The 13,551-nt window shown below is 33.5% G+C and overlaps 1 protein-coding gene across 3 annotated transcripts; it reads right to left on the bottom strand.

The window, feature by feature from the left end:
• Positions 1–640: 640 nt before the first annotated feature.
• LOC107867190 (protein MRG1) lies at positions 641–9,117 on the bottom strand. 3 transcript variants are annotated; one of them, XM_016713325.2, is made up of 11 exons: positions 8,859–9,117; positions 8,559–8,767; positions 6,692–6,745; positions 6,482–6,495; positions 5,883–6,028; positions 5,415–5,455; positions 4,469–4,573; positions 3,123–3,202; positions 2,472–2,641; positions 1,691–1,775; positions 641–944 (listed from the first exon to the last, which is right to left on the bottom strand). In XM_016713325.2, exons 2-11 carry the CDS (start codon positions 8,742–8,744, stop codon positions 854–856), a joined length of 972 nt encoding a protein of 323 aa, XP_016568811.1. In that variant the 5' UTR covers positions 8,745–8,767; positions 8,859–9,117; the 3' UTR covers positions 641–853. The 3 variants fall into 3 exon arrangements, with proteins under 3 accessions (XP_016568811.1, XP_016568812.1, XP_047267104.1); XM_016713326.2 differs by having other exon boundaries at positions 8,855–9,018; XM_047411148.1 differs by lacking the exon at positions 6,692–6,745 and having other exon boundaries at positions 8,855–9,022.
• Between the last annotated feature and the right edge of the window lie 4,434 nt (positions 9,118–13,551).

The following is a 13,551-nucleotide window of genomic DNA, read 5'->3' as shown; positions in this document are numbered from 1 at the left end:
ACTGGTCCAATTTTACTAGGTTGGCATAGTTATATTCAATAATATTGAAGAACGATGAATACTTGGGGAGCATTTTTTTAATTGAATTCTTACCCCGGGTCCGGTGTTCACTATGAGACTCACTACATAGTTGTGTCAATAGAGCTTCCTACCAAAAGCAATTCTAATGAATTCGAGACTTCGAATTAAGAACATATTGATACTTATCACCCTACCGTAACTTGCGGATGGTATTATTTTGTGAGTTAATAACCGAACACTAATAATTTTTACATGTAATGGACATACATTGTTGACGTGGAATCTTTTTAAGCCAAATTTTTAAACGAAAAAAAACATTTTCCACGTCAGTAATATCTATCAAAAATAGGGTCTTCAAGTTGAAACAGAGAGCCGCAAGGTTGAATGGTTGGGAGGTGGGTTTCCCATGTGGGAGGCCAAGGGTCGAATCCAACTTCTGTTTACCACTCAACCATGAACTCGTCGCATGAGATTTGCCTATTACGGTTTACATCTCCCGTGTGATTTGCGAGTTATTGCACGGTGAGCAGGTTATCACAAAGTGTTCACCCAAAGGACAGGTTGTGGTTACCCTGGGGTTCAAAAAAAAAAAAAAAGTTGAAGCGGAGGGAGTAACCTGTTTTCAAGAGAAAATGTTTGCTGGACAGCCAGAACATATGGGTATTATAGCCACTGCAGCAGGCAATAAGTAGCAAAACAACATGCAGCAAAGATTACTAGTTACAGGCCTAGTAATACAACATAAAGTTCTGCACTGTGATAGCAGAGAATATACACATTACTAGGTGTGACGCAGAAGAATATACAGTAGCAGATGAAAGGTTCCAACAACTCAGTTATCATCTTTCTTGCCAGCCACATCAAAACCGTCTACAGAATGGTATGTTGACAGGAAGAATGCACTTTGATTCTTCTGCAGGAATCTGCAACGAAGGAATATAAGTTACATTATTGGCAGCATTGTAATAGTTACATTAGAAACGAGCAACAAACATCCGTTATCAGCACGCAATTCCAAAATAATAGCCCTTAGTATGAGAAAGAATTGGACTTGTACAATTGGCTATGGAGTAGTGAGATTAACTAGTATCTTCAACTGCATTTGAGATCACAAAGGTCAAGGTATAACTAAAAGCCAGCACAATTAGAACGGGACAGGAACATTGAATGGAAGGAACAAAGAATAAATATGATGCAATGCTAAGGGAATCATCCCGCTCAAAATTGGCTAAAGATGAAAACGGGATGATTTCTTCAGCCCAACTATAACCAGTATTTGTTGTAGCAGTACCAAAGTCGGATATGATTTCAGTGTATGGCAGGGAATCTCTATCTATATCAAAAAGAGACACACAAATTGCCCATCGATCACACTAATCCTCAATCCTAAATAACCTCGGGAAGCTGAATTTGAATATTTTGAAGGATGTGGAAGATGATCAATGCTACAAATCATCGATATCATGCGTTATTTAATGGGAGTTCTAAAGAATGATGATTGATCCTCTTATATTGATGTCTTGCTAGATGGGTATGACAATTTTGATAAGAATGGCAATTCAAATGTCCTTTGCCCATTTGTTTTGAATCAAATCAACTTTGTTTTTTATATCTTTAAACATAAGATATAAAATTCGAGCAACATGTCAGAAACATAAGATAGCTAAACCTGAGAAAGTCTTGCAACTTCTGCTTTAACTCTGTCAATGTCTCATCTTCAATATTTGCATAGAACAGAATCTCCGGCAACTTAACTGCAGACAACAAGAGAAGTGGATGTTAGAGATGTATGTATCGGTGTTGGATGTGAAAGTCAAGTTTAAACAAATATCAACTTCACAATCATGAAGTGAAGTTGAAACTTGGGAAAACTAATCACAAGCATCTGTATCACTCACTTAACATATAACGTACGAAGGCTGCTTACTACTCTGCGTCTATGAAACACTAAATTTTGATGCAAAAAGTCTATATTTTACATCTTGATACAAGATTTAGTCTTCACAACCTATAGCTTCCGTATAGCCAAATAAATAATCTACAAATATTTGTAATTACTCCCTGTAACTTATCCAAAAAGATATTAAACAAAAATAAAAGGTTCTCCTCGGACTCAGAAACCAGATAGTCAGATGGAACAAAGTCGTCAAACAGCAAATTTTAAGCTCATTAGACACCCGGAAATGAGGACTTTGAAGTCGACAAATATAGGTAACTATGTTTCAAACATACAACAACAACAACAAACCCAGTGTATTCCTACAAAGTGGGGTCTGGGGAGGGTAAGATGTACGCAGACCATACCACTACCTCCGAAGAAGTAGAGAGACTGTTTCCGATAGACCCCCGGCTCAAGCTATGTTTCAAACATATGCTATGAAAACATAAACTGTGACATATTAAGACATGCAACATCAACTGCTTGAGAATCTGATTAAAATGAAACATACCAAAAAGGCGTAATAAATGCTCAGCTCCATACACAGAGGAAGGAGAGATATCTTCTTTAATCGATTCTTGAAACTGTTCCCGCTCGTTCTTGTAAAGGAGCATAGCAGGCAGAGCTTTGTTGAAGTAGCATTGCAAGCCACTAAGAATCTCTCCAACAGAATCAGATATCCTTCACCCACCAGAATCAATTAAGGTAAAATTTAATTTACAAGTCATTAAACTTATAATACTGATGAATGGAGTCATTGCTACTCAAGAGATCAATATATTAAAAAATCTAAGAAGAAAATTCAGCAGATTCTTGCATCTTTATAAGATAAGTGAAAGAAAATGCAAGGTGGTCATCAACAAAATGATATTCCTAGGAGTTCGTTGTCAAAACAAATTCTCCAGAGATACGGCACATAAAATTTGATGTCCAACTCGCAGGTCCACTTAGAAGATTCATTGTAACAATGGAAGCATTTTTTACTGATACAATCAAGTTCAAGGAAATAATGTTCTAGAACATAAAATAGCGCCCCTCTCTTCTACTATTATTATAACAGAGATTCTAAAAAGTAGAATTTAAAGAAAGGAAATGAAATAACATAGTAACCTATCAATTATTAGAAAAACATTCAAGTGGACATAAATGATAGAGAACTTACACTCCATCCTTCTTCAGCCGATAGAAATGATATTTCTCTAGTATTTCACTGACATTTGGAGAACGCGGAAGTTTGACAAGCTACATAAACATTGTCCCCTCAATTCAATCAACTTAAGAGGATAGAGACATGTCAATTATCCTCTCACCCTCAAAAAGGATGGAGAAATGAGACACATCAGATTCACAAATTTAAACAGAAAAGAAAGCATAGTATATATGACATGCAAGATGTGAATTCAAGTAGGTCAAAAGCATCTTCCTTATGGTTTCAGTAATAAAAACTTCTTTCAGAATATGACATCCCCACTAGGTGGGAATACACTGGGTATGTTGTTGTTGTTGTTGTTGTTGTTTTCAGAATATGACATCCTTTTCACCAGAATGATAGTTCTGAGAGGGATTAAATAGGATGTTTCTCCTTCTCAAGGTCATGCCAACTAAGCTAAATATCCATCTATCTCAGTATAAACTTAGATGAAGTGCTCAAATTTATGCTTTAGACCTAACACAACTTTCTGATAACTTCAATTACAAGTCGACTATCTCATTTAGACCCAACTGCAACTACAAAAAGGTGACAGTTGATAAATGCTAGCAAGTCATACCAAAGATATTGTCTTTGTTATTCTCTTTTTCATGTATAATTAATCTTTTAGCTACAGCATAACAGTTGAATCACAAGAAATGACCTACTTTGACTAACAATACACATTGCGACTAAAACGTTTGATAAGTCATTACAGACTTTGAACAGGGACACGTCTGAAATATTAGTTTCAAATGTGAAAGAAGAATTCAAGTTTGAAATAGTAAAGCAGAACCAGTCTATTACTTTGTATTATCGGAGAGAGGAAAAGGACTACCAAATTAGCTTGAATCGTTGGAGAAAAATTACTTTACCATTTAATGAAAGAGATGAGATGTTTTGCATGAACAAAAAGAAAGTAAAGTGTTTTGGAGATAAGAGAGTGTAATCAAATCACTAATTCCTGTTTTTTCCTGGATACTGATTCTAAATTCATTTTCTCATCAAGCAATTCAGTAAAATTAAGAAAGTGGTGTACAACTTGGTCTACATTATGAATAGAAAAAGCACAAAACAAAAAAATGAGATATGAGTTTAGTAGACAGCAGCTCGTAGAGTAAACACAAATGCTCAATGTTCTAACTTAAAATTAAGAAGGGAAAAATGAACTCCCAGTCTACACCAAACTAACTACAAGTACAGAATTTGAGACTATGGAGATATTTCATGAAAAGTAATCAAGCAACATGGTGTAGTAGATATCCTATCAACGTTTTAAGGAGACAATCAGGAAGTTGGAGCATTTAGCAAGTCTTTACCTTGCCCAAGTGGTTGACAAATTCACAATCATCAATCAGCTGTTTCTTTAATTGTGGCGGTATTTGGATATTGACAAGCTTTTCTGGAGGAGGACCATCCTTGTCCTGAAAAACAACTAGATTATAGTCTAACAAGTAACATCTAAATTGATCAAGAAAACACACAAAGAGACCTAAGGGGATAAAGGAAACCAAAGTTAAACAAACTGTTGCAGTCACAAAATCAAGCAAAAATTACTTGTGAACCAATGTAAACCACCAGGTGTCACCAAAGAAACTAAGATCGCATGAAAATGGTGGGGATCAAGAAGAGCAAGGCCTTCCTACAAGAGATTACGCAATCCCTAATCACTTCAAGATGACCTTTGCGAATTTGTAAATACATGAAGTTACTAACCAGGTTCTAAGCCATGAACTCTTTATTATTAGCTACTCAACTCTGCGAATTGCTTACGCATTTGAAGTCAACAATAAAACTATAGTTTCTTCTATTTAACCGTATTCACATTTTCAACATAGATCACCATCCAATGAGGAGTTGAGAACAGCCATTGCCAGTTGGAACCACAGTCTCCGAATAACCTTCATGTTTGAATTCTTTTAGAGTATTCACTTACTGGGTACTAATGCCTCAGTTCATGCGAATAGGCTGCTCCCAAACAGCATTATGCGTGGCTAAAACATCAGAAACTCCACCTTTTTCAATATGCAAGTGTAACTTCCATTTTTTTTATCAGATACAAACATGAAACAATATAACTTCTAAGTCGATTATTAAGTATTAAGAAAATAGAAAACACAAATGAACATATTTTCACAGAAAAAAAGTGTAGTAAGAGTAAGGACTCTAGCTTCATCATTGTAACAGAAACCTGAATAGAGATGCAGAAAGAAAATAAGCATCTGATCTTCAGCACATAAAAGGTAAAATAGGCCAGAAATGTACCTTCTGTGGAGTATCACTCTTTCGTTTTCGGCCTCTTCCCCCTGTAATCAAACAATAGCTGAATAAAATCAAGTACATTATAAAGTCCACATACTTAAGAAGGAAACAGAAAACCACTTAAGAAGCATAGAAAAAAACAAGATGACAGCAGAAAAGGCATGAAATCTGAAAATCCCAAGAAGCACATCTTAATAAGTATTCAGACCGAAAATGTAAAACCTATGCAAATGAATTAACACTTGGAGAATAAAAAGAATACTTTTGTCATCTATAGAAACTAGTCTTCTTTGAAAGCCAACAGATGGACTCTTCTAATTGCAGATTAAAAAGCAAAAAAAAAGAAGTAACCCAGTCCGTCCGCCATGAAAAGAGGAGAGGAGGGTAGACAAACAGCAGGTGATCCTACCAAGGATAGGACAAGAAAGGAACCACCCTATTGCTAATTCAGTAGAGTACAAGTGATCTAACCTGTAGGGCCTTTTGTTTTCATTTGTGATCCACGTACAGCCTTCCCATTCTTATCTGTATCCTGTCTTTTCTTAAGCTCCTGCTGCTTCTGAACATTCTCTTCTGTGTGTTTCATCAATCGGTCTATGCCCACCCATTCATCCCAGCTGTTAAAAAGTGAAAACAAAATCACACAGATAAACGCCTTCCTTGATGAAATCCATAGAAAGTACATCAAGAAAACCAATCTATGCTCGACAAAGTATAAACCAAATCACTACTTGCAGTCACCAATACTGGACCAAGAATCAGAAAGTGTTGACCAAGAATACAGCTAGAAGCATCCAAAACACATCTGAATTCAGTAAACTTTTAAGGAAGGAGGGAAACATCAGAAGCAGGTCAACAGTTTATAAAGAAGGAACCTCAGTCAGTTGAATGAAAGGTGAACTACTGTAAGGGAAAGGCAAGAGACTACCCAATACACATTAAAGAACCATATCATTATGGAACTTATCAAATAATCAAATGCACGTCAATTTGAAAACTTGCCGCCAGCAAGAATTTTTATTTAGAAATAAACTTCTGCTTGAGGAAGAACTTGACAATGATGTACTCACTTTTTGTTCCAACCCTGAAAAAGGAAAAAGAAGCATTGGTTATAGTACATATCAAAACAATCACCTTCTTTTGCTCTCATGCAACACATTCATATCCATGAGGAAAACCTCTCTAGTATCTACCAACTAAACAGAAGTTGGACGACAACAATGTTTACTGGTAAAATGGAGCTTTTAAAATATCATAGAGCTGGGGGAATTGATACTTACAAGATAATGAACAAAATATCTCCACTCCCTTATTTGATATACAGCTTTTAGAACCTTCCCACCCAGAAAAAAAAATCAAAATGCAGTAGATGAGTACAAAATTCATGGTAAAAATGGCATAACCATAAGAGAAACAAACATTAAGAACTTCTACCTGTTAACACAGAATTATAGACTGGAAATTTTTACACAAAGAAAACAAAAGTCATCTGGAAAGGTTAGATTTTGATACCAGAAATGTGGTTCATGAACCAAACACCCTTCTCAATTCACATGATCAGTGACTTTTTCTCTAAATAAAATAAGTGTCTACTTGAGAAGATTATTTTTTTAATCAGCAAATTTCTCTTCACGACAACATAATTTATGGTCATTTGATCTGAAGTGTAGTATGACATACTAATATTAGGCAGTTTCTTCTAGGATGAGTCCAGTGAGTATAGAAAAATCAATTGGATATGACATAAATGATACTCAATGCAGATAGCAAGGAGGTTGTGCCATAGAAGATAGATGCAAAGCTAGATTCATCATTTTAAAATATCAATAGATCCTTTCCAAGAGAATAGAATGATAGTGAAGGTGTTACACATGAATTAAAAATGAGTGGTTGTGTATCAAAGTGAAAGGTAAGTTCTACAAAATAGTTATAAAATCAGCAACTTATATCAGGGTCAATATTTGGTCGTTAAAGTCCAATACATCCACAAAATGAGTGTTGCAAAAATGTGGACACTAAGATGAATGTGCAGTACAAGGCTAGACAAGATTAGAAATGATCACATTCACAAAAAACTTGAAGTACCACACATCGATGTGAAGGTGCTAAAAGGGAATGAGGTAAACCTAATATCACTTGGAAGAAAGTCATATTGAAGGACCTACAATCCCTTGAAATCCATGCAGACTAAGCAAATGCAAGGCAAAATGAAAGAAAAAAGATCTATATAGGCGATAACTATCAGTTGAGAAACCGTTTTCGTCATGTTAGCACTTTTACTTCACATCGTGAGCTTTCTATAGATTTCGAATTTTAAGGGTCAATCCATGTATTCGTTCTATCGGAACCAATCCCACTACTTCCACCAGGAAGGAGTAAGGTTGCATATACACAAAATCCCCAGACTCCACTTGTGGGATTACACTGGGTATGTTGAAGGGTCAATCTGTATATCTACCTTAATCATATCCCTTGTGAACTTATATTCAGCCTTATCCCTTTTTTTAATGAACATGTTGTCCTGACCAGCTTGTGTTTACCTCACCAATTTCACATGATCCCTGCAACCTCCCACAGAACAACAGGTATCAGATAACTCTATCCACCAAGGCTAGAGCATATGATAAGAAATCACCTAATGTAATTTGAACCCGAAACCTCATGGTTCTCAATCCAATTCATTGACCATTAGATCACACCCTTGAATGCATATATAGCCTTATCCCTTATCATCTCAATTTTTAACATAAACCGAAAAGCCTACTCAAATTCCCACTCAATCAAATTTCTCTTTTATTTTTTTAAATAACCGTGGTGTCTGGGCCAGCTTTTACGCAGCTTAACTAATTCCACGGCATACCTGCCACCTCCCATCAACAACACGTACCACGTAACTCTATTTACCCCACTCGATCAAATTTCTCTTTTTTTTTTTTTAATAACCGTGTTGTTTGGGCCAGCTTTTTGTGCAGCTTGACTAATTGCACGGCATACCTGCCACCTCACATCAGCTACAGAGGTACCACACAACACTATCCACCCTACTCAATCAAATTATCACTCAAATCAAAATCTTCATCTTTTTACCCAAATGCAAAAAATGCAATCAAGAAAACAAAGGGGGGTAGGGAATGTCAAGTGTTATACCTTAGCTTCATAGAGTTGTTGGCTATGAAAGGCCAGTACTTTTTCACCTTCTTGAAAACGACTTGACTCTGGTGATGGAGGAGAATCAACATCCTCATCTTTGCTGTCAGCCATATCAATGTCTGTTTCATGGGTCGTTGCGGTGGTCGAATCCTCTGTAACCTCATCACCATTTGAGTTCACCATTTCTTGATTTTGTCCCCCCTTTTCTGTAGAACAAAAAAAAAAAAAACAGTGGCAAAATAACTAAAGGGTTAATAGCAAATTCAATTTGTATAAAGAATTGAGCTTCTTACCCACCTTTGTATCAGAAAATCAAGAAAGGGGAAGTTGTCAATTTTGCTGTAGAAAAGGTGTTATATATATATTTTTGAGAAAAGCTAAGCAAAAGGTAAAAGAAGATAGTGGTGAATTTAAGGCATACAACATAAAAAGACAAATCAAATTTTGACCAAATTTGGCCTTAGCCGAGAAGTAAGCATTTTAATTGTGAAAGTGTATATCTTAATATGTTAATTTGATCTCAATAGATAATTGAATTCTTTAGCTCGTCTTTATTGTGTCTTTCTGAATACTGGGTAATATATATATTTTGAGAATTAGACATGTTAACTTGATCTCAATAAATAACTAAATTCTTCTACTCGTTTTTACTGTATTTTCTGAATCTTCGACTCTGACATAACATATACATTTTAAGAACTAGACATGTTAACTTGATTTCAAAAGATGACTGAATTCTTCAATTCGTTTTTACTGTATTTTCTGGATGTTCGATGCCGAAATAACATGTACATTTTGAGAGCTAAACATGTTAACTTAATCTCAATGGATAGCTAAATTCTTCAGCTCGTCTATACCGTGTTTTCTGAATTTCCAACGCTAAATGTAACATATACATTTTGGAATTGTCTAAATAATCATTTTGAGGTATTCAACTGATACAGTAGAAACAAATTAAGGTGTCGAGATGTGCGTACTTAAAATTAGATTGTTGATTTGTTAGTTGAGGTCAAGTTTTTTAGTGTCCATTCATGTATTACGTTTGCATTTATTACTTCCTTCATCACAATATAATTGTCTTACTTCTTCCTAAGTTTGTTCCCAAACAATGTTTCTTTCTATTTTTACTTCCTCTGTCCAATTTTACTTTTTACATTTCGCTTCACGATGATCAACTTCATTGATCTTTAAGTCAACTTGAACTGATAAATTTAATAATTTAAATGTTCAAAAAATATTTACTAATTGCAATCATTCTCATATTAATATGAAAAAAAATAGACCTTAAAATATTAATCAATTAAAATTCATATAGTTTGACTCACAATAAACGAAAAACAAAAAAAATGGAGGAAGTATTTAGTAAGTTTTCTAATTCGAACAACTAACTTCTTTGTCTTGATTTTGTTCGAAAGGATCCTCTGTTTCTCATAGCCTAGTCTGATTTATACCCACCCAATCCTTTTGTTCCAAATGAATAAGTCTTAAGTATACACGAGGTCGTCAACGTACTTGCTTAGGCTAACAAGGGCATATCCGACATTTTAGAACAAGACAATTTGGTCATTTCAAAGCTATCGTGGATATCATTAATATTCTGGGGTGAGTAAAGTTTCATCTAGAACTAGAGCACGTAATTGTACTAAATAAAGTTTAACTTCACGGAATCTAATGCTATCGTGGATATCTTTAATATTCTGGGACGATTACAGCTTCGTTGAGAACTGAAGCACGTAATTGTACTACATAAAGTTAAACTTCACCGATTCTAATGCTACGTGGGTATCTTCAAAATTTTGGGGCGAGTACAACTTCGTCAAAAACTAGAGCACGTAATTGTGCTACATAAAGTTAAACTTCACCGATTGTATACATAGTCATGAAGCTCAATTCATTCATATTATTTACTACTCTATGTATTTTTTTAATTCTTATTTCTAAAATACCTCATGAATTGAAGGTATGAAGTAATATTTTCTCAAACTTAATTAGAAGGTCAAATACATTGTCAGAAATTTAAATTTAACATGAACTTTTACTTTATCATCTAAAGTCGATATTGTTTATTTTAGGCACCTCAACTAGTATTCTGTTGCTTTATTTTAACACTTTTTATACAATCAACAAAAATATACGATGTGCATGTATTACATGTGCTGATAATGTATAAGTTTGATGAATAATATGATGATATTTGTCATTTTTCTCCAATTTTGTTTATTAATTTTAAATTTAAAAAAAAACAATCAATAAATTGCCGCACCCCTTCCAAAAAAAAAAATCATCTTCTCTAAATACCCCACACTTCCAAGTTATTATCGCATTCCTATAACTTCAAATTTGAACTCCCCAGAGAAGGACACCATCAATGGACCTTCATCGAACACACGCACGCACATAATTTCTTTTCACCTCTTTGTGATGATCCGTGTGTAGAAAAATGGGTTCTTTAATCATATCGAGGCAAAATTTAATTGGAAAAAATAGAATTTTCAATCAAATTGAGAGACACCCGCTTGAAATTGAGTAGAACCCAATTAAGAAACATAATTCTTTAATCAAATTGTGCAAAATCCAGATAAAAAAATAATAGTATATTGGATCAAATTGAGAAAAATGAATTGAAATTGAGCAAAACCCAATTGAGAAAGTGGAATTTTCAATTGGGTTTTAGTGCAATTTCTAACTAATTCAAATTTATTAGTTAAAGCTTTGTTTTAGTAATTTGTTGTTCTATTCCTAACAAGTACAATATTCATCCATAATGTTTCTTTAACAACTAATCTACTGATGTGCAAGCTAAGCTACATTGTAATGCACGCCTCCATGATCCGATTCTCATGCCTTGAATCCTTAGTGCTTGCAAACAAGCTGTTGTCAAGAAAAGCCATGTTTCAATGACGCCCACATCAACTAAAGTAGAGTAAAAACTTGTAATTGTAGTTTTATGTGGCTCTAAGCATTTTTTGTTTCTTAAGTCAAACTACATATTGCTTCATAATCAGAAATTCACAACACAAATTTTAAAATTTTTTTAAAAAACACGAAAAAATAAACGCTAACTAACATAAATTAATGGTGAAAAAATAATTTTCACCATCAAATAAACTTATGATCGACAAAAATGATGTATAAAAATAAGAAAGAAGGTATAAATTAATGGAGGTGAGTTAATATTCTGTTTGTGGGCCAACTTGGATGCCACATCAGTTGAAAATGACCTTTCACGCGCCTTCACGCAAGTGAAATACACGTGACATGTCAACGGTGTAAAAGACACCAAAACGCTAGTTGAGGTGTTTAAAATGAATAACGTTCACTTTAGATGCCAAAATGAAAAATCATTCCACATTGAGGGACCTATCGATGAGTTTGGGTTTGGCCTAATTAGAATGATGTAAACGGATCCACCTCCTCTCCATTTCTCTTCTCTCCAATTTCTCCAAGTTCTTGCTTGGATTGAAGACACATGTCATAATTTAAAATTAATGGTTGACATTTAATTAGTTAAATTAAAGTTCTAACCATAGTTATCTACTTCCATATATTTATTGCTTAAATATTTTTAATAATCGGTTATATCTTTCTTAAATATATTAGACTATTTTCTTTTTATCTTTGAATAATTTTCTACTGAGTTTTTACTTCTTTTTTTTTACTAATGTTTGTCATTTTTCTTAAGTAATGTTTTTCAAAAAAAAAAAAAAAGATTGTGGCTTGAAATTTTTCTAATTTTATTTTCTTTATGTGTCAAATAAATTCACTATACGTGTGTCGAATCAAATATAAAGATTGTGCCAAATAAATTCATTATATTTTCTTTATATTTTTCCTTTGTTTTCCCTAATGTTTGTCATTTTTCTTAAGTGATGTTTTTTAAATAAAAAAAATAAAAATTGTGGCTTGAATTTTTTCTAATTTTATTTTCTTTATGTGTCAAATAAATCTATTATACGTGTGCCAAATTAAATATAAAGATTGTGCCAAATAAATCTATCATATTTTCTTTATATAGCTCTTTTAGATTCTCAACTAGAAAAATTAAAATTTTAACTATATTATGAATTTAAAAAAAATAAAAATATTTAGGAAAAGTTTTTAATATATATTTGTGGAAGTAAAGTTTTAAAAAAAAATATTGAGTAAAAGATATAATGGATATTTAAAGAAAAATATAATTAAATATATGAAAGTTAACTATAGTTAGAACTTTAATTTAACTAATTAAATCTTAATCATTAATTTTAAATTATGACACGTGTCTTCAATTCAAGCAAGAATTTAAGAAAATTGGAGAGAAGAGAAATGAAGAGGAGCCTTGGGCAGCACAGTGGCGCTTCAACTTAATTATATGGTTGACACTTCAATTTCCTTCTTCAAGTGTTTGAAAAATGAACTTTGTTATTTTATTAAATCAGAGAAATATATGTAAAACCCTTATTTACAGTTGCAAAAAGCAACAGTTCAAGTGTGGACGAACTCTAATTAATTTTTCTGATTGATACGTGTGATCGGATCATCATCGAACTCACTTTATACAAGTTAAAGTGATAGATTATATTTAATTAATTGGCGAAGATATTTCATTTTAGAAACTTGACATCGTTGGTTGACCTTTAATTACCTTGACTTATATGTGCCCACCTTATTTAAACACATGACATAATTTCATTAATGGTCCTACTTCTACTTTTCTTTTTTCTATTTGCAATATATTGTTGTGGTAATTAATAAGCATGCATATATATTCGGCACGGGGAAGGGGGGGAAATAAGGATGATTTAAACAACTTCTAATAACAAATAATAACAACATAAGCAACAAATAGTCAGACAACTGTTTAAATATTGACACTCTCAATTTGGTCGGTGGCATCTTCAAAAAACAAAAACAAAAAAAAAACATGTAAAAAAATAAAAAGAAGGCTTCCAAAAAACAGAAGACATTTGAGAACTGAGAACTACTTTTGCTTTATTCAAGTTCAAGTAAA

Source organism: Capsicum annuum, chromosome 4, assembly GCF_002878395.1.
Source record: "Capsicum annuum cultivar UCD-10X-F1 chromosome 4, UCD10Xv1.1, whole genome shotgun sequence".
Taxonomy (NCBI): Eukaryota; Viridiplantae; Streptophyta; class Magnoliopsida; order Solanales; family Solanaceae; genus Capsicum; species Capsicum annuum.
This window is presented reverse-complemented; position numbering and strand designations above follow the sequence as displayed.

Excerpts from the sequence above, each read along its gene's own strand:
- LOC107867190 (XM_016713325.2), bottom strand. The coding sequence starts at position 8,744 with ATGGTGAACTCAAATGGTGATGAGGTTACAGAGGATTCGACCACCGCA. Across the intron at positions 3,203-4,468 it reads TTGTCAACCACTTGGGCAAG|CTTGTCAAACTTCCGCGTTC; the intron begins GTAAAGACTTGC and ends ATGTTTATGTAG. Across the intron at positions 945-1,690 it reads AAGTTGCAAGACTTTCTCAG|ATTCCTGCAGAAGAATCAAA; the intron begins GTTTAGCTATCT and ends CCTTCGTTGCAG.